The 22235-nt window shown below is 36.8% G+C and overlaps 1 protein-coding gene across 1 annotated transcript in view; it reads left to right on the top strand.

Moving 5' to 3' along the window:
* ABTB2 (ankyrin repeat and BTB domain containing 2) overlaps positions 1–22235 on the top strand; it is a 141989-nt gene that overhangs the window by 78535 nt on the left and 41219 nt on the right. The window contains exons 2-3 of the mRNA XM_087719645.1: positions 12549–12695; positions 16128–16341. Of these exons, the coding sequence (XP_087575771.1) occupies positions 12549–12695; positions 16128–16341 (361 nt within the window). The remainder of the gene's footprint in view (positions 1–12548; positions 12696–16127; positions 16342–22235) is intronic.

Below are 22235 nucleotides of genomic sequence, written 5' to 3'. Positions count from 1 at the left end.
TATCAGTCAAATCATTTTTTTTTAAAACAAAACCAAGACCTTCAAGTTTGAAAGGGCATTTGAACTCCCTCCCATTTTTTTCATTGCATCCTCTATTGATGTAATCGTTTCTTCATTTGTGTTTGTTGTTATTGTTCATTGAAATCAATGGACCGGCAAATGGGTCTGGGCAGAGAACCCCAACATACTGAAATAGCTGGATTCTGTTTTCATTGACTGGTTGCTAATAATTTTAACAGAGCTCTGCTCCAAATGTAGGAATGTATGCAGTCTGAAACAATTGTCTTCTCTTTAAAAGACCCTGAGGTAGTAAAAAGATCATTATTGTCTTTTTCTTATATATATATATATTTAAAATCCTATTATATTTACATATGCCTTTCATATACAATCTTTATTAAACAAAATCATGTTAGTAATCTTTAAAGCAGATGCGTATTTCCCCCCTACTGTAGACAGAGTACAGAGGTTTAACATGTAAAGGCATGTCTAAACCTTCATAATGAGGCTGACAGTAAGATTTAAGCCAGGGAGTTCCTGGCTCAGAATTCACACTCTTAACCATTACATTATACCAATTCAGTTTTGGCTGACCAGTTGGAATTTCTTATTATCATGAAGTTAGAAGGATTATTCAGAATTACTCAAGCATTATGAAGAAAGTATTTTGCTTTACTTCAAATAACCCGCCCTACTAAACAGTTCCAAGTGTTTATCGGAGAACATGGAAATGAAGCAGCAGATGGCTTCTTTTTCCAGTACACAAACTCACATGGAGCCACATCATTATTCAGATGATAATAAACAGTGGAAATAAGACTGTCAGGAGATAACACGAATTTTATTTCCAACACATTTTTTATTTGTTCATCTGATTAATGAAATGGTACTCCACAAAAACTTATACCAGAACAAAGATGTTGGTCTCTAGAATACTATAACTTTATCTCTCTGAAAACCTAATAATTTAATATTTAGAATTTTTAAAATAAGATGTGAACCCTAGCTTTTATTAATGTTTTAAAGTATTTAAATTTCTGTATATCTGGATGGATGGATGGATGGATGGATGGATGGATGGATGACAGATTTTTCAAGGAGAATTTTAGCCCAGAAGTTGTTATTTGAAACTTTTAAGAAGTAAAATTATTAGTTATAAACCTACTATTTGATATTTGTAGAAATGACACAAAGTGGCAAGATTTCTAAGACTGATTTCAGCCCTATTCAGTTTTTTATACTAATTATGGTTTGTGGAAATAATACTGGTTATTTTCTTTAGCTTTGATTACTAAAAAATTGCATGCATAGTGCTTTTAATAAGTAATCCAAAGAAACTGTTTTTTTCCTTGTTAGTGTAAAATTGCAGTCTCTTTCCCATTCAATGTCTATTTAGCATTGCCCTTTGCTTTCATCTGCCAAGCAGGAGAAGATGATGTATGAATTGTTCCCTATTGGCATACTATGTCCAGTATTGCCCACATAAGGCCATGTTTTAGACTATAAATTCTCCCTCAGGTCAGAAATCCATAAATACTGTAAACAAAATGGTTAGGTCTATCGCTTCTTTCCTTGCTTTCTTCCTCTTTCTGAATCTGTGCAACGTCCATCCATCTCTTATGTCTTATTCTTTATATTCATCATGTTCTCTGCTCTTTCTTCTACTTCATCAGTCCATCCACTCCTTTTAAACCATCATACTTCTCCCCAACCTTGTTCTTTTTATTTCCTAGCTGCCCTATCCCTACCCTGATTGCTAGCCCTGGCTGTCCTCACTTTTTATCAAGAGCTGCCATTCCTCAGTCCAGAATTCTAGCTTTCTTGCCCTCTTACCTGTTCCCATCAACCTAATATCAAATCATCCTGCTCCCTTTCTTGCTATGCAGTCCAAGATTATTTGTAAGATGGTGATGTAAGTAAGAACTAAGGATAAATGTCCTAACAGTCAGAACAATTAACCAGTTTTAACAATTAACAGCTTGCCTCCAGAAGTTGTGGGTACTTCTAACAGCACAGGGAGAACTAAAACAAAAGAAAGAATTAGAAGAACAAGAGATTGATATAGGATGGTTTAAACAAATGCAAATACAAACAAGATATGAGAAAGACATTAAAGAGTATAGCTTTAGTATGGAAGATTCAGAATTAGATATGATACTCATGGGAATGGATGAAAAAATTATTAAAAATTGTACAATTATTTACTTAGAATAAATTCAGAAGAAGAAGAGGTTAAAGAAACAGTGACAAGATGGGCAAAAAACTTTGGATATACTAGAAACTAGAAAAATGGTAACAACTATGGGAAAGGAATTATAAAATGACAATGGCAACAGCATACAAAGAGAATTTATATAAAATTTATATAACATGTTTTATAGATGGCACATGACACCGGAAAGATTAGCAAAAATGTTTAAGGATAAATCAGCTAAATGCTGGAAATTTCACCAATTGCCAGGAACATATTATCATATGTGGTGGACATGTAGAGACGCAAAAAGCTATTGGGTTAAAATACAATCATAGTTAGAGAAAATGATACATAGAATTTAAGCCATAGAGATTTTTATTGGGTATTCTACCAGAGAAATATACTAAAGAAGACTCATGTCTGATTGTACAAATAATAACAGCAGCTAGAATTGTATTTGCACAAGCAGACAAAATCCCATCGGAAGGAGAGATAATAAAGAAGATATTAGATTGTGCAGAAATGAGTAGTTTGACATTGAGAATAAAGAACAAAGAGGAATCAGTGTACTACAGGATACGGGGGTGATTTTATGGTTGGCTTGAAAAAAGATAACAAATAGAAAGAGAAAGGAACAAAGCACAAAACAAATAATTCAGACTACACATTATTAAATCAGGGGGACGGGAAATAAGAAAGCATGAAAATGTAAATATACAGATGGAAAAATGATACGAATTGACAAATGTTAAACAACAATGATTACAATGTATATTTAAGAATGAATTTGAAAGGAAAAATATTTTTTTTAAAAAAGAAGTTGTGGGTGCTTCATCATTGGAGGCTTTTGAAAAGAGTTTGGACAGTCACTTGTCTGGAATGGTATACATTCTCCTGCTTGAGTAGGGGGCTGGACTAGAAGACCTCCAAGGTCCCTTCCAACTCTGTTATTTGTTAATATTGCTAGAGGAGATGACAGCAAGGAAGACAGGATTGAGGAGAAGCTTAGGCAGGATTATGGCTGTGTGCCATAATCATGTGTATAAGTATTTCAGTGTTGAATTGTTCTTAGGAATACATGTATATATGAATGTTTTTGTGCCTAACTTAATGAATTTAACTGGAAAACTCAAGCTCAAATCTCTATTTGATCACAGAATCCTTGATGGATCCTGAACCAGACATTCTGTCTGAATTCAATTTACCTCAGGGGAGATTTGCTATTATGGAGATAAATGAAGGAAAACCTTTATCTCAATCAAGGTTGACTTGATTGAACTACAATTAAAACTGAAACTGATTTTTTAAAAGGTTTTTCTGAGTATAAAAAGCTGAACACATCAGATCTGGTACCCAACATTTTGGGAGAAAAATGTTTTTTATAAAAAGGAAGCAGACACCCTATGCTGAATGTTTTTCCTGAATTGTTGACTCATTCATTAAAACTTTAACAATTGCTTAATATCATTATATTGCTCTCTGTCATACTCTTACAACAGATTATGACGGCATTCATGGCATTGAGGGAGTTACATAACTTTGGAAGGAACATTGCAACTTCTTAACTCTTAACTTAGTAGCTAAGTAGCAGTCTTACAAATAATCTGTGCTGTGGTTAGTATGCAGTATTGCAGGCTACTTCTGCTGACTGCCAGCTGCCTACAATGTGGCAGTTCAAATCTCACCAGGCTCAAGTTTGTCTCAGTCTTTCACCCTTCCGAGGTGGATAAAATGAGGACCCAGATTGTTGGGGGCAATATTCTGACTCTGTAAACCACTTAGAGATGGCTGTAACGCACTGTGAAGCAGTATATAAGTCTAGGTGCTATTGCTATTGCTATAATCTATACATTAAGAGGAAGTTGCAAGTATAGTTTTACATTCATGAAATGTAAAGACAGAAGGGGCCATTACATACACTATGAAGCGTTGGGACAAAGTCACTTCAGAAGAGAGCCTGTGTTGCTATCACTCAACAGACAGCAGATAATTATTTCCTGATTGGTCATTTCCTTTTGGATAGTTAAATAAAGAAATAAAGACAGATAAAGCAAGGAGCAGTCACCACAATAGTGGGGAATATCTGTAGTTCGGGTGTAGGATGAGGGTGAAGGTTCATTCTCTGAGCTTGTAGGTTGGTTTCTGAATGTTTCATTACCAGGCTAGGTAACATCTTCAGTGGAGTTTAGGGGATGTCAGTGTTCTTCTGTTTATAAGAGCTACACTTGAAGCCCTTATAAACATCCCCTAAACTCCACTGAAGATGTTACCTAGCTAAACGTTCTGAAACCAACCCACAAGCTCAGAGAATGAACCTTCACCCTCAGACATCATAATGTTACAGTGAAAATGCCTGCAAAATTTTGTGAAAGACACAGCAATATCACCCTCAAAATATTTGGACATTTCGTGATAAGTAACTGTTGCTTGCTTGACTTTATGCAGAAAGGACCAAATAAATTAGCACTGCTTTAAGGCTAAAAGGTATACCTCAATACATGCCATTGAGCTAATGTAGATGTTAATATTCTGCTCTATTTAATAAAGAAGCCTTTATTCACAGAGAAGATTGGGTTCATTGAAGGGCTGTTTTCTAAGAAGCAGATGTGTCTTCAATCTAGGATCTAAGCCAGTGAAATTTTTTTATGAGTAGACATATAGAGAGAGAAAGTTGCAAATCATGGAGCAGCAAACTAAAAGGTGATATAAAATAAAAATAGTAAAGAACATAAAGTTCATTCTTTTATGGTTTACATAATCAAGAGACCCTGGAAAGACAGGCATTTATAATACTTAGGTTTTTTTTTTTCTCCCAGGAAAGTCTGTATTTTGTCAATGCAGTTGCTCTGAAACTTATAGACAGAAAACATCTGATTGCATTCTGGAACCTTTATCATTCATTTGTATCTTTGTTTTCATTTCTTTGATATTATTCAAAATGCAATTGACTAAAAAGTTGCAATCAATATAATTATCACTTGATTTTCAGAAATTTAAAGAACTTGCACAAAGGAATCAAAATCAAGATATCGTTTATCAAAGATCAATGATCTAGAAATTTTTCCAAATTTCTATACTAAAGCTGTGTTACATAAATCAACTTGAGCGCTCTATATAGTAGATGTGGAGTACCTATCTAACTTAGTACAACTAAATATCATATTTAGTTGAATTACAGTTCCAACACTCTTTGCTGTGCTGGTATGACTTCTGGAAAGTTATACCAATAACAGCAAGAAGAACAAGGTTATTCAGTCAGGAAATCTATATGTTTCTAATTTTTTAAAAAAATATAGTTCTGATTGCTGCATGGCAATTCTACCAAATTTATTATTATGTCTACTTGTTATTATACTAGATAGTAAAATTAACTGTATACCATTGTTTGTTAATTGCTAGTTCTACTGCTATTAGTGTCATTGTTAATGTTTAAGGAAATGCTTAGACTTTTAGATTTTTATAAGGTTTGATTAACTATGATTGAGATTTGTAAATCAGAGTCCATAAATCTACCAGAATTTAAGTATTGGCTTGAGAGAATTCCCATGGAGGAAGGAATGAGCTCCAGGAAGTGGGTTTGATGAGCAGGTGGGGTTTCTGCCTCAGGACGCAGTACTGAATTAGTATTTCAGCATTTCAGAATCAGCTAATAGGACAATGAGCTTTTGGTGTGATGTTAAAAGCACATGAATGGAAGCTCTGACCATTTGTGGTCTCTTAAAATATTTTGGCACGCTTTGTATAAGGGTTTCATTCTTGATGGCTTGGCCAAATTCCACAATGGAGTTAAATTTTCAGTTGGATTAGAACGTTTTATTTGCTACAAAAAAATCCTGCACACTGTTAAATATCGCTACCCAAAGTTGACTTGTAAGTATCAGTATATAATGATCATCCTCACGTCTCACTCGGAATATTGAATACATATTTTCAAGACAAATATAATCAACAGTCTTAGAGACCATTGAGAGAAACAGTTGGAAGGTGAAGCCATCACACAGAGGCGTATCAACTGTCCTTCAAGTAATAATGCTAAATATTAAATTGGAATTCCAATATATGCGCTACATTCATAGAGGCTGAAGGAGGAGTGTCTGCTTAAGATGAGTGATAACCTTTAAAAAGCAGCAGACTAAAATTGTCCTATAAAATATGTTGGACTTAAACTTCCATTATCATAAAAGGGTACGGCTCTAAACTGTTGATTATGATGATGAGAATACAACACAGATCAAATTGTACTAGGCATATTCACCTTCTGTAGACTATTAATGGCATACCCCCCCCCCCCAAAAAAAAGATTTCCTCTGTCTGGTCATGACCGACTCTAGGGGGCAGTACTCATCTTTGTTTCCTAGCTGAGGGATCCAGCATTGTCCAAAGATCCCATAGATGCTTTTTCAAGAAGCAACTGGACTTTCTGGTTTTTCTTTTAAGATGTTTTACTTCTCATCCAAAAAGCTTCTTCAGTTCAGACTGGATAGTGGAGAATAGAAGGATTTATACTCCTGGCAGACAGCTAGTCATTTGCATTCTTTTAGAGAGTCATTAAGGGCTCTTGGAGGTTTGCCTGTGTCCTCACAGTTACCTGAGTAGTGCAAATGGGTGTGGAGCCTTCTTGGAACTGCTGAAAGGACTGTGTTGTGGAGTTGTGCTTTCTGCAATATGTTTTCTTCCCTATGTCCCTTCACTGTTGAGCACAGTTGCAGTGTTGGGGATAAGTCTGTGTTGTGCACATCTCAGGCTGAAGCGCAAATGGGTCTGTAGTCTGCAATTTTTCTGGAAATCCGTTCATATTCCCACACCATTCAAAGGGTGTCCATCCCAAAGTGCAGAGCTAAATGTCTATGGAGATTCTCAGGCATAGCTTCTTGGATGAGAAGTGAAAAGTCTTCAAAGAAAAACCTTTGGGACAACCACTACCTGGATGACTGAGAATCTCCATAGAAATTGTCTGAAGATGCTTCTGTGATCATGCGGCTGGCATGACTATAACAACATAGAACATAGTTACCTTCCCGCCGGTTGGGATATATTTATCTACTTGAATTTGCATGCTTTCAATCTGCTAGGTTAGCAGGAGCTGGAGCAAGAATGGGAGTTCACCCAGTCATGTGATGCTTGGGACAGATTTGCATAATCCATTACATAGAGCAATGGTCCTCATCCTTCGCAGATTTAAGATGTGTTCTGGGGAATTCTGGGAGTTGAATTCCACATCTTAAAGCTGTGAAGATTGAGAAACACTGGCATAGAGAGAAAGTTTGGATTATGCAGAATTAATTAACGAGAGATTTATTAAGACCTGTATTTTCTTGCTGATATCAATCTGTAGAGTAGATGACTTCTGCAAAACAGAGTTACAGATGGTGTAAAAATGTTGAACCATTATTACCCAAGACAAACCTCAGAGCCCTCTGCAGTTATACTGGTTATATTTTGTTGGCTGTCATTTAAATTGTCAGGCACAATTCAAAGTGCTGTTTCTGACCTACAAAGCTGCTTCTTAGGACAAAGGCTAACAAATATGCTCAGGTGCTGCATATCTAATGTTTTTACTTAGTGCTCTGACTTCCATCTCATCAACTACAGGGATTAACCATTTCTTTAGGCTGCTTAATACAATTGGAATACTAAAGAATAGTGCACATTTTCCCATAAAATGGCTGCTGTGTGTAAGTGAGCAACAGAGTTACCTGTTCATAAAATGACTCCAAGACTTAGCCATTTCCCCAAAGGCCAACTACTCCACATTCCCTCTAACCCTTGGGTCTTTTCAATCATCCATCATTGTATTTTTTTTCCTTTTTGCTTTTTCTGAACAGGCAATTACACTTCTTGATTAAGCACTTTTCTTGGATTTTTTTCTCCTGGTTTTAATTTTCTAAGTCTGTTTCTAAGGCTTATTGGGGTCCAGAAAATGCTTGTAATTCTTGTACGTAGACAGTAGTATTCAGTCCATGGTCTACAGACCACAGATTGTCCACAGGCTTTCTGCATGTATTCTTATGATTCCTAATGAATGTATTTTATTTTTCTTTATGTACACTGTGAGCATATGCACCAAAGACAAATTCCTTATCTGTCCAATCACACCTGGCCAATAAAGAACTCTATTGTATTCTATTCTATTCCCAGTTAGCTGGACAGAGATAGTTCATCTTCACAACACCTGCCAAGCCCTAAGGGATTGAAGGCTAAAATATATGATGAATGGTTGCAGGAACTCAGTATGTCTAGTCTAACAATGAGAAGTCCTGATAACAGTCTTTTAGTACTTAAGGGGCTGTCACAGAGAAGGAAGTTTACATATTCTCCAAAGCATAAACCTAACCCTAACCCAAGGACAAGAAGTAATTTATGGAACTTACCAAGGAGAAATCTAACCTTGAACTAAAGGGACATTTCCTGACAATGAGAATAATGAATCAGTGGAACGGCTTGCCTCCAAAAGTTATGAGTGTTCCATCACTGGAGCTTTTTTAAGAAGAAATTGGAGAGCCATTTGTCCAGAATGGTAGAGGGTCTCCTGTCTGAGCAGGAGGTTGGATTAGAAGACTTCCAAGATTCCTTCCAATTCTGGTATTCTGTTTTCTGGGAAATAGTGATAACTTTCAGGAATAACCAGTAGGGTTTCCATCATGCCTATGTATTAACTTCAAGAAAGAGATTTTTATCAGTAAGAAAAGAAAACAATTAAATGCACTCTCTGCATCTCTTCTGAATCTCTACTTATAAGTTTCACACATGCAGAAACACTTGACAAAACTGAAAATTAAATGCAAATGATGCATTAATGTTTGCTCCTTAAATTGAAACTGCTGATTCCAAAGATACCAAGTAGTTTCTTTTCTCTGAACTATATTTCAAGCTCTTTATTTGAAATAACCGAGTATAGTACTGTTAAAAGAGAAGAATGTTACGATAAAGGGGAACCCATTTTTTTCTTCCTGCTGAACTGATTTTGGCTAGGAAAATGGAAACTGGGAACATGTTGGCTGTTTTAAAAAGTATCACATTGTAGGCATTTTTTTTAAAAAAAGCTAAATCATTTCATTTTTAAAATGGGTTATTGGAATTCCACTCTGTGCGCACGTCTTTTAAGTGTGCTGGAGAAAGAGTTTCATGAACAGGTTTCTTATATTAAGATAGAATAAACACACTTAATTCTCAGCTGCTATTTCAAAGGCTTTGGGAACTGCCAGAAAGTATTTTTGCTCAATGTAGTCTTGATGGTGGTATTACAGAGATGTACAATATGCTGTATACAGATGTTGCTTTGTTAATTGTCAATTTAAATGATGCCTTTATAGTCAGAATTGGTGGACCTTAGAGGAGATGTGAGAGATAACAGAGCACCGCTGGCATTAGTCTGGATATGAAATGTGTAGTAAAAATAACCACAATCTAACACAATTTACAGCCCTCGGGAACATTTCATTCTGTGCTGTATTTTAGCCAACAAATTCCTTTGCAGCACAATTTAGCATAATTTATGAATCCACTTCTGGTTGGCACTAGTACTTTTTTTAAATTTGATAATGCTGCTAAGGACAGAATTTTCAATGGCTTTTTCTTGAAAAAGAACAAATTCCAGATATCCAAACAAATCAGGTGGTGAAAAAAACCTGACCTAAGAGATCCATTAACTGGTGTTAATATAATTTCTGTTACTTGGTGCACCAACACACAATTGTAGCCACAATCTAGACTTTTATTTTGCCCCTATTTGGTGTTATGAACTTTAGTTTTAGTCAATAAATAAATCAGCACATTTTTATTTACCTGGTTTCAATTGAATCTTATCCATTTTGGCAACTAGCAGTAGATTGTCACCAATGCTCTTATCTGATTGCAGACAATAGCCAGAAATGTGAATTGTTATGCATGTAACTTTGTACAGTTGTAACTTTGATCTTTGGGATATTTTTGCAGGATGTGATTTTATAACCTTATAGGGAGCCATTGCAGCTCCTAATGTTGACAGAATGAAAAAGAAGTAGGCCCTTTACAAATTACCTGCAAAATCTATGTTCCATCTAATACTTCTAACTTTCTGTGTGAGGGGTAAATGGTCCAGTTAGAAGCTGTGCCATCTAAACTTTGGGCAAATTATGAAGAATGGATATGCAGAGCACATATAAGGTACCTAGTAGGAATGAAAACTCAATTAGATGTTCAAAGCTCATTTCTCACTTCTGTCTTATCGTCAGTGTTCTCTGAAGCTCTACCACATGGATTGTAAAGCATACTTTAAAACAATTTCTATTGAATTCAGATGAGCCAGCACTAAACTCAACAATCTGACAAAGGTGGTACTGTTAGACAAATTAGATTAGCATCCCTCATATCTGTTGTGTAAATCTGAGATGTTCATGACTTGGACTCTGCCATATTTTAAACAGATTCTGAATCCTTGGCTTTTTTTTTAATCTCCAGGGATTTGGGCCTCCTTTGTGAGGGATTTTATGGGTTTATAATGGATGTTTGCTCCACCTGAATGATTTCCCCCCCTGATGTTTGATACCCTTGTTTTTAGTTCTGTACACCACCCAGAGTTGTTGATGAATTGGCTGCCTTTAAAATGTATGATAATTACATATAGAGTTATGAGAGACCGCCTTCTGCCGATTACCTCCCTCCGACCGATTAGATCGCACAGACTGGGCCTCCTCCGAATCCCATCTGCCAGTCAATGCCGACTGGCGACTACACGGAGGAGAGCCTTTTCTGTTGCAGCTCCGACCCTGTGGAACGACCTCCCCGTCGAGATTCGCACCCTCACCACCGTCCAGACCTTCCGCATAGCCCTTAAGACCTGGCTATCCCATCAGGCCTGGGGATAGGTTCCCAATTTACCCGCCCGAGTGTTGACTGTTGAATGCAAGTTGTGTCTTATCATTTTATTTTGTTCACATATTGTTTGTTTTTGTATTGCACCCCCTTCCCTACGATTGTAAGCCGCCCTGAGTCCCCTCAGGGAAAAGGGCGGCCTATAAATCCCAATAAAATGTCTAAAAATGTCTAAAAAGTTATGCATATTGGATTATAACACATATGTACTTATAGGATTCTACCCCTGTCCCCAATTGTTTCTACCCATTCTATGGGTAGGCATCAAATAGACAGTATTGTCTGGTGGGACCAGAACAAGAGCCTTTTCTGTTGTGGCCCCCACTCTTTGGAACCTCATTCCCCTGAGATTAGATTGTCCCCCTTCCTGTTGGCCTTTGGTAAAGCCTGCAAAACTTGGTTTTGTGCTTGAGCTTGGGGCTGTAGGTATGGATTAGAGCCTGCTCTTGGTTACATAGACATTAGATGAGGTCATGTCCAGCTGCTGTGCATTTTTATTTTTGTTTTATATTATTTATTTTGTGTTTTTCTTTGCTTTATTCTAAGATAGAGTTACATGAAAGTGAAATGGGTGGCTATATAAATCAAATAAATAAATACCACATAATGGCAGAAATCAAATGAAAGGTACAAAGGGTATCCTAGTTCTATTAGTTGAAGAAACTCAGAAGCATGAAACAAAGCCAGTCCATTAAATCTCTGTAAAGGAATTATTTTGTGGTATAAACCCTAGCAGTCTCAGAATCCCCCTTTTTAATTGTAATAGAAGTACAGTAAAAGCTTCAACAGTGCAATAACTGTACAAAGTGCTGAAAGAAGAGCTTTGTGCAGTGTATTGGCCAAGCAAAGCTCTCTTCACTGAACTATTGAAGTATAATCCACTGGCAGTTGCAGAGGTCTTGTGGGTACATGCACACAAATGCAAAGGTAATTCAGGAAAGCTCTTGCAGATGTCCCAGGCATCTTGATGGATACAACTGCCTTTCTGCTTAGAAAAGGGAAGTTTCACATGCTAATATGCTTCACCGTGTCTCTCTTCACATGCTCTGCACAGCCCTAATAAACATAAACCAATGATTTTATGGTTATCATGAGACACAGAGTTACAGATGTTGAGGTTCTGGAAGCTCTCTAGTTATATATTTCTCCCTCCCATCAGTCTTAAGTGATGGGGAATTGAACAAGATAGAGAGGAACTGATCTACTTTGACTGTGTCATGTTTGATTTTGATAATTATATATCACTTGGAAGCTAATTAGTTGGGCCATTAGATTTACTTCCCATTAATGAGCATTGTGGTTTGCTGCAGAGAATATGGTAGATGAGCATGGGTATCACATTGGCTAAGGGTTGCTAAGCTTCAGAGATAATGCTCTGCATGTTGAGACTGACCATTGTCTGCATGTATTATGGAAGTCATATAGAACTGCATTGCATTTTCAGATATCTTTATTTTGTACTGGTGTTTCCTAATAGGCTCCTTTTCTCTTGCTTTTTAAGGTGTGCTTTCTCTGCCTGCCTACTTCAGTCCTTACAACGATGGATCGATATGCAGCAATGGAAGAGCTGATGCTTATGCCCAGCTAGAACTTCGGACTCTAGAACAATCTCTCCTGGCAACTTGCGTTGGAAGCATCTCTGAATTGAGTAAGCGACATAAGCACCGATAGGTTATTAATTTATACAGCATATGGGACCTTTCCCTAGGAAGATTAGGAGGAAATATTTTGCATTTTACCTTTGTTTTGCATGTGCTGACACTGGAAAATACATTTCAGGACGTTTTTCAGGAAAATAAGATCCTCTTGTTGGATATTTCAGAGTTTCATACAGTATTACAAAGAGATTAGCTTCTGCCCCCATCAGATTATTAAAACTGTCATCACTTATAAATAAATGCAGTACTTTATACATGAAACATCTTCTTACTCCAAGGGATTTAGAATCTAGAATTCTGTATGTGGAAAGCAACAGGAGAAAAGGAAAGGTAAGAATGCCTTCAAGTGAAGCTGATCTCCTAGAATCTGCAGCTATACAGGTTTTTTGACAGTTCTGCAGAAATTTACTATTCATTTCACCTGTATTGCTGTTTCAACATCACATAGTGGCTAACAGCCCTAAAATTTCAAGGTGCCCCCAAGTTCTAATCAATCTAATCACCAACCCTGCCTAATTTCTGAAGTTCTGACCAGGTGCTGTCAACTGGTAAAGGAAGCAATTCAGTAAGAAGAAAATGGGGGACAAGACAGATGAGGAGAAGTATGTCTTTCAATGTCATGTTTTTCAGTTTAGTTATTTTAGGTAGTTTTGATCAGGAATGTTTCAGAGATTTAATAGGAAACACATACTTTATGAGATGTAAGAAAGAATGGCCTTATCAAGATATTAGAGAGAACATGCCAAGCTGAGAAAAAGGGTTTATTCCAGGGGAGGAAGAAGACATAAAAGAGTAAAAGCTATCAAGGATTTTGAAGCCAAAGATAAAAATCACAGCATATACATAGTCTAGCAATGGATAGGAATCTATTTATTTCACAGAATTGGAGATACTTGAACACTCAATGATTGATATCAACTGTATGCTGAAATTGTATACATTTGTGAGTGCTTGCCACCTATTTTGGCACCAGTACAGTACTACAATTGTTTTGATAAGTAACAAACTAATTGAAATGGACGTCTGAAAGTAGCAACTGTTTATGCTGCATTTGCTTTGCCAGCCATAGATTACATCCCACTTAATGTTTGAAGGACCAGCTTGTTTTCCACTCCTGCTGAAAATTCCAGAGAGAAACTTGTGGGCCCCAGTATTTGGCTAACATGCCACATCCATCCTAAAGCCCATGAATCTGGCAAACGGATGAATCATACTCAAATGCCAAAAGGGCAACTTTCCAGCCCAAGAGCCAGTTAGTAATAGCAAAATAAATAAATAAAACTTCTAATGTGTGTTCTGTGTTGCTTTAAAAAAACAACACAGACATAACAGAATTTTATATATATAAAATAAGCTATAAAAGTTTATTTATATTTTGATTAATGTAAACTATGTTTTAGGGTGTACTGTATACTACTTAAAGGATGCTTTGTAGACTTATTTTTCCCCTGGAAAATGTTGGTCTTAGCATATCTCCTCTTTGTTTATTATCATCATCTGAGTGGGACTATCAGAAATCAATCCATGCCTTACAGACCTCACCATTTTTTTAACGGCCTGCATTAATTTGAGGTTTTATCTAAAAGAAAAAAAGTTTAACACATATGTACAGTATATTCTGTAATGCAGGAATGTTCTTATGGCATCAGTCCATGATTAGACACAGCTTCCTTTCCCCACTTTGTAATTTGGCAAGTTCTCTGATTGCCTTTAATGAAATCTCGTATAATCTCTTGCCTGAAAATTTGAATCCAAATGTACATCTTTTGTAGAAGATTTTACAAATTTGCACAGAAAATTTGCACATTTCTTTTTATACGGGATACGCATCTTATTGTACCTATAAATACACATTAATAGAAGACTCAGAAAATTGTTATTCACATTTTAAGATATAATACTTAGTTAAGCAATTTTCTTTTAAAAAATTTATAATCTTTTCCTATACTAAACAGATAAACTTTCAAGCTTAAGTAAGTTCAGTGAAATCAGTGCATTTTACTCCCTAGTAAGGGGTATATTTCAGTGAATACTAAACATCCTGCTATTTAGATGTAAGGCCCACATTTCCTTTTTGCAATGGTAAAAAATAAACATTCACATTTATATGACTTTTTAGGAATCAGTCTTGAAGTCCTTAAACTTAGCAGTCCCCTCCTCTTTTAATTCTGAATGTAGAAGCTTCTTGAGTTATCATGAACTTCATTGTGCATACCAGTTATCAAAGAAATACATGCTCTGACGCAGCCTTAGTAGAAGCAAGAAACAGACTTCTTGTCACAAAAAAGCCCTTCTTTATTTACCTCTTGTGAATTAATTGTATTCACCCACCAAAAAGTCCAGACAATAGTCTTTCAAAGACTTAACTGCAATCAGTTACAGACCTTACCAGTTCCTTGCAATAATTGCAAGGCCTGAGCTCCCAGCCAAAAGGCTGCAAGCAGTCTTTGTGGCACTAAACGTAATGAGCAAAATCTTCAGAAATATGAAGTGTTGTCTCCTACGACAACCACTCCCCTTTCCTTCCATTTATTTCCCAGCCAGGGAGAGGCCATTCAGTATCCATATGTGCTTTGATTCCTGAGTCAACTTCTTGTCCTCCGTTGTTCCCCTCTCCTAACTGCTCTGTGCATAAGTGCATCTGGAACAGGCCCCAGCTGTTCTTCCTCCTCACTCATTTCAGCCTCCAAAGGCAGCTGCCTCTCCAGTGGCTGGGAAATGTCAGACAGCCCTGGCTCTATCTTTGCGTCCAATGCAGAGCATTCCACAGACTCCATAACTGGCCCAGGTTCCACCCCAACCTCTTTATCGTCTGAGTCTGCCACAAGTTCCTTTGGCAGCTGGCGGGCCACAATATTACAAATTGACCAATATCAACTATGATACATTGAGCATATTATATATTCAGATCATATAGTATCTTTTCAATTGCTTTAATAAACTATGGACAGTAGCTCAAATTCATATTGTCCAAATAAACCAGAAAAAGAAAATACAATTTACTGATGACTTCTCTTTCTAGCTTGTTCTAGAAAAAACTAGCCAAATTGTCTGTTGAGGTGATAGGGGATAAAATTCATTCTCATAACATTAGCATTTACAGAAACCAGAATTCAGGAAACCATTGAATATGTATGTAACACAGTATGTATACTACAAAAAAAAAATCACTTTGTAAGTTGGGATACTGAGCCAATCATTAGCATTAAAAAGCAGGCTTTCCAGATTCCAATCAGAAGTTGAAATTAATGTAAATGGCATAGATATAGGTTTTAAAACATGGTTTGCATTCAAAAGGGTCTTAGAATGAACTGAAACAGAATGTCCTTTCACTTCTCACCTTTTAGTGAAGAAGCGGTGAAATATCGTCATGCTTTTTGAAAATACAACTGTTTTGGTTTCTACCTCTACTCCCTTTCCAGGTGATTTGGTATCACGAGCAATGCACCACATGCAGTGTTTGACTACCCTTCGTCCTGGCATGAGCCCTGTTCGGCAAACCAGGCAACAGCAGCCGCCCATCACCTGGTCCCCCGACGCCCTCCATACCCTTTACTACTTTCTACGCTGCCCTCAGATGGAATCCATGGAGAACCCCAACCTGGATCCACCAAGGATGGCCTTGAGTAATGAACGGTAGGTCTTTTCCTCTCCGTGCTCCAAAATGACTTTTCAAGTTAACAGAGCTTCACTTTGTAGAGCATTTTAAGACTAGTTTGCTCGGTGAATTCCACAGAACCAGCCTTCTCCAGTCATTTCTGTAGCACAGCCAAGACATTTTCTTAACTTGGCTAATACGTTGGAACTGGAACTAGAGTGTTACAGAGGAAAGGCTGGAAAGAACAGAAGTGTTCCAGGGTTGTTGTTGTTTTAATGTTTGTTTCTCTGTTCCAGACATGTTCAACTTTAATTCCCATAGTTCCTAGCAAACTTTTAAGGCACATAAATAACTTATATTTTTATAAGAAAACTTTGTAGATCATTAAAAAATAAGGATATTTTAGCAGATTCAGTACTTGTTACCATTTTAATTAACTGCTCATGGGCCACTTCTAATTTCTAATTTTCCCCTCTTGCATACTGTTGAGAGTTGTTGATCTAAGCAGATTTCAGATACAAATATTAGATTTTAAGCTTCCCTGAAAAACTCTTTTTCTAGTTGGACATGAGACAGAAAGAGGAGAAAGCTTGGTTTGTTTTTTCAAAATGTGTCTCTGGAATATTCCAAAATCAATATACATGCTGCAAAAATTATTGGTTGTTTTTAATAAACTTAATATGGAGAATCTTTAAAGCAATGCTTAAAATATATAGACATAGGCACTGATACAACAGATCAAGGGTAATATAATTGTGGGTGTCTTAATAAAGCACTGTTTCAAAGCATTTATTCTACTAACGCTGATCAGAGCAGGCGCACGTGGGAATGCATCAAATATATCCACTATTCTACTTCCAAGAAATGGATCAATAATATTCCTTTTTTCTTCTTCTGGTGTTCTTGGCTCCTGATGCACACCAGAGAATTTCACGTGCAGATCCATTTCTCATCTGCAAGTGCAGCCCTTTCTGCATGCATTATAATTTTTAAGCTCAAATTCACGCATAGGTAAATGCAAGCTGGAAGGTAACAGACTCAGAACGATGTGGCTGTTGCTGAATAAAAATCTAACCAGCCTTTGAAAATGGTTTTTAAAAAACCCTGTGCTTTTTCACAATAAATCCAGCGCTTTCCATTTAATGTGGCCAGTGGGATATATACTGCAAGGGATACTATATACACAGATTTCTGTTTGTTTATTTCCAGCAAGAGGAAAAAGTAAATTGAGGTTATTTCTGAGTATGCCAGATCCGCAGCATGCTGCATAAAGGCACTGATTCACATACCCTTTCTTGGCAAGGCTGTAAGAGCCAGCCTTTTTTTAAAAAACTGTTAGTGCTAATTCAGCTGCAAATTTTGCATTACTCCATTGTGCCTCCTTGAGCTTATGAAGTATGCTTTTGAAGGCATTGCAAAGCTAAGGCAGAAAAAAAAATCTCAGTTTTAAAGCAAAGGAAATCTTTGAAGATCAGCTGCGCTATGATTATTTTTGAGATGCCTGTGAAATCTATTAATGCTTAATGCAGTCATTTTAAACATCGAGAAAGGCGATGCACATTTTTTGTCATTCCTATCATTATTTTAACTGGCGTGCATTAGAACAAGCTTCCCCAATCTGCCACCCTGCAAGGGTATTGAATTTCAGATCCCGAAGCCTTTCAGGAGCCCAAGACTGCTTTTGATTAATTTTGTGAGAACTTGCTTGCTTGTTATTCTTTCAGTTGGTTACCGGTATTCATCAAATTCTCTTCAACCTTTTTTTTTAGTATTTCAGTTAGTGGAATAACTGAATAATAACTACAAAATTTGAGGAGAGCAGGCAGAAAAGGTCTTAGTTCTCTTCTTTTGGGCTTTCTTTTATTTTAGTCTCATTTTCACCTTGTTCCAGATCCTCTTTCTGCCTATAAAATGAATTCTGTGGACATCTTACCTCCCATCCTTTCCTCTTCCTCTTCCTTGCTGCACACACTCAAACATCCTTTGGGGCCCAAATGTACAGTGTCAGTTTGAGAAAATAAATATATATGACTAAGTATATGAAGCCCAGTCTGTATTATGCTATTTCATTGTTACCACATTGATTCACAGGACTTTCCTTAACTATATTTTATATTAGAAATGGACATTCTATGCAGACTAAGCCATGACTTCTGAATTCAAATGTAATACTGAATGTCAAATGATGGTTTGGATGAATGGCTAGGATGACATCATCCAATAAGCAAAGTAAAGAATCTACTTTTTATTTAATGCACTATGAAAACCCAGCCACCTAATAACTTTCCATGAAATATTCTCTCTCAGCCTGCCTTACTTCACAGGATTACTGTGAGGATAAAGCTGGAATGATGAAAAGACCACATAAAGTGAGAAAAAGGCAACATTTTTTAACGTCACAATCATGCTGGACATTGGTTAATCCCAAGTCTTGTATTTGTTGCATTCATACCTCACCTTTTTTCTAGAAGGTCTTAGTAGCATTGTATAATCATGTTTAGTTTCAAAATTATATTATGAGATATATACAGAAAGAGACCATAGTCATCTAAGAACCTCCAAAAAGATTTTAATTTTGAACTTCCACCCCTGAATTTCAAACTCTATTGATGAAGCATATCTACTCACTTCTCCTTACTCCCACCTATCATTGACTTTCTCATGAACCATAATGGCTTGAGAAACATACATCTGAAATCATGCAAAGTACCTCTGCTTTTAATTGCCGAGATGGACATTTTATTTATTGGATTATTTTGTTAAGCAACTAAAATAAGATATATAGGTCTTCATTCCTTACAACTATCCTTAGCATAATTGCTAATACTAGTCACTGAGCTTCATGGCTGGATTGATATTTGAACCTTTGCATTCCCAGTTCAGCCACATTGTTTCCCATGTCACTGGAACATATATGGAAAAGTTTTTGAATATAGGCATGTGTTAATTTAAGTGCACATACCAAGAAGTCTGTCTACCACTGTGGACTCATCTGAAATGGTATTTTGCAACCTGCTGGAATGCTGCACCTGTGTGCTAAAATGTGATGAAGCTCTTTACGTATTGAGCAAATCCCTTCTGCCTAAGGGTAATAATATCTATAAGATCCCATCATCAAAGAAAATATGTTAGCAGAATCCATATGTATGTGTGCTTCAGTGCCTCTTTGATTTCACAGGGATCCATTACATAGCAATATATTTTAATGTACAAAAAGTAAACAGGTGTGGTTACATCATTGAGTAATTTTGTAACTTTTCCATCAGTCATTTTAGCATTATTCCATTCTATACAAAGAGAACCTGAATTCATTTTAGGAAGTACCAGAAAAGGAAATCCCATTGTTTTTTTTGAATCAATATTGGCAGAGGTTTATGAGCTGTCCAGCTTGCCAGTACCCCACATTGTAGTATAATCCTTTATGGGGTTCTATTAACAGCAAAGAAATCAGATAAACAATTGTAACTGTAGAGTTGTCTGACTTGATACCCATTAGATTGGGTGGACTGATTGATCAGGATTATAAGCATTTAGATTATAAGCATTTTGTGTTAGGACTAAGAGGAACCATGCCATCCATCTAGAAATACACTGCAAAAGTCAGAAAATGCCAACTTCATGGAAACAGAGCGTAGGATGGAAAAGTGGGGGGAGAACATCTAATTTAAACAAAAGAGATCTTGTTCTAGTTTTCAGGCATAGTATTTATAAGGATTTGTGGCAATCGGTGTATGGGTGAGAAAGCTGCAAAGCATTTTGGTTAGCTACTGGACCAAATACATAGTGCAGATTATGTTATCTTTTTCTTTCCTAGCAACTGCCTTTTTTTTAATATGATGTGACAGTTTCCTGTTTGAAAGAGAAGACTTCCTCTTATTCTTACATCTTTGGTAAAGCATAACTTTGAAAAAAACTGAGAGGCTCAATGTGTTGTTGTCATCCAATAGGTGATGGATCTTCCAGGCTCTTTATCCTACCTGAACATTTATATTTTAAAATATTTTTAAGTATAAAAATTGGCAAAGCACTGGTCTCTAACTTCTTACTCACAAAAATTCTGTAAGCTGAAAAGTTTAATCAAAGAACATCTGCAATCCAGTTTAGAAATTTGTCTATGTGCCCAGGAAAAAAAAAACCTAAAGAAAAGCAGGACCAGTAGCAGGATCATAACTAGTTACAAATTGTAACACTTTGATGGTTAGTATTTCATATGGCAGGGCATGACTGGGCACAGCTCTCCAGCAGCCATTTTGCAAAAGACCCACAAAATGCCCATCAGCCTAAGCAAGTACTAAAGAAGCATTTAAAGATACAGTTTAAGTATGAATGATTTGTTTTTAAAGAATTAGGACTTAACAGAGCCAAGGGAGAGTAACACTAGTTTATATTCCAGGATATTAAGTGGCTGGAACCAATCGTATCAGCTCTGCTGTTCCATTGGACTATTTCAGTGACTATTTCAGTGACGTGGAAAGGGGAGATCTGCTGCTTGAGTAACAGTCTATCCTCCATATTAGGAGGCCAGGCCTCGTGCTAGCGAGGACACTCCAGCTTCCCAGAGCATGAAACCATAGTCTTTTGAGATTGAAGGATGCCAATGAAGTGGCTTTGAGATAAAAGCTTTAAACTAAATACAGTAAAGCTATTGTAAAAGTGCCTTTTTTGTACTTTTCCTAAATGGCCTATTACTCTGTTTCCTCAAAAATAAGACCTCCCTGGATAATAAGCCAAATCAGGCTTTTGAGTACATGTGCTAAAATATAATCCCTCCCCCCAAAAAATAATCCCTCCCTGAAAATATTGCAACACAGTAGCAGCCATGAGGTGACCACGCTCACTGCCTCCTGCACCTCAAAAATAATAAGATCTCCCCCAAAATAAGGTCAACCGCATATTTTGGGGGTCAAAAGAAAATAAGACCTCTTATTTTCGGGGAAACACGGTAGTAAACCATTGTTTTAATTTAGATATGTACATTAAGTTACACTCAGTGCTCTGAGAAGCTACTGAAGTCTTCTAATATATCCTTCCAAACAAATGAACAAAACTGGAGAGAATAAGAAATCCTTTGACTTTACATAATCTCATTGGTTTGATTAGCATTTTTTTTTCTTTAGAGAGATGTAGAATCTGTGCACATTTTTAACATGATTGTTCTGTGACAGAGATGCTTATTTTTTATTTTTAGAAGGAATCATTAGTGACTAATGTTTATTAAAAGGCATGAGCTTTTGTGAATGACTATTCACTTCCTTAGATCATTGAAGTAACCAAACAAATCTAGGATTTAAATTGTGATTTATTTATTTTTATTATTCATTATAAAATGTATTATGTTTATTATTTATTTCTAAATACAGTGTCAAATCAGGTATGTCTATGAAGTTGATTAATACAGTTAACCGGTCAGTATCCCTTGTTTATTATTACTGTCTAGCACACGGGTGTCAAACTCACGTTGCCATCACGTGATGTTTCACAGTGTTTTTTTCCCTTTGCTGAGCTGGGGTAGGCATGGCCTGCGCGTGACGCATCCGGCTCAGGAGCTGTCAGTTTGATACCCTGCTCTAGCATAAGGGTCTCAAACAAACATCCTGCAGGCCCATGCAACCTGCTGAGCTTTGTCTGTTCTGATGCCCGTGATGACTTACCTGCGAGGTACTGCTATCTCAGTTTATTGATCCATCTCTATTATGTGCATTTGGCCAGGCACATAGAATAGTTTGTGATCATACATCCCAGTTTACCATTTGTTCCAGATTTTCGAGCCCCACCCTCCTTTTTCCATAGTCTCAATGTCCAAGGAACCAGTTTATCTTTCATAGTTCTGCCTTGTGCAAGGCCAGTCTTATGTCTCACCTGCAGTGCTGGCTTATATGGGGCAATCCAGAATTGCAGTACTGCAGAAGTTGGCACTGTAGGAGAGAAAGAA

This window comes from Thamnophis sirtalis, unplaced genomic scaffold (assembly GCF_051295495.1).
Source record: "Thamnophis sirtalis isolate CommonGarterSnake01/CBP01778 unplaced genomic scaffold, rThaSir2_p1.2 scaffold_1, whole genome shotgun sequence".
NCBI lineage: Eukaryota > Metazoa > Chordata > Lepidosauria > Squamata > Natricidae > Thamnophis > Thamnophis sirtalis.
This window is presented reverse-complemented; position numbering and strand designations above follow the sequence as displayed.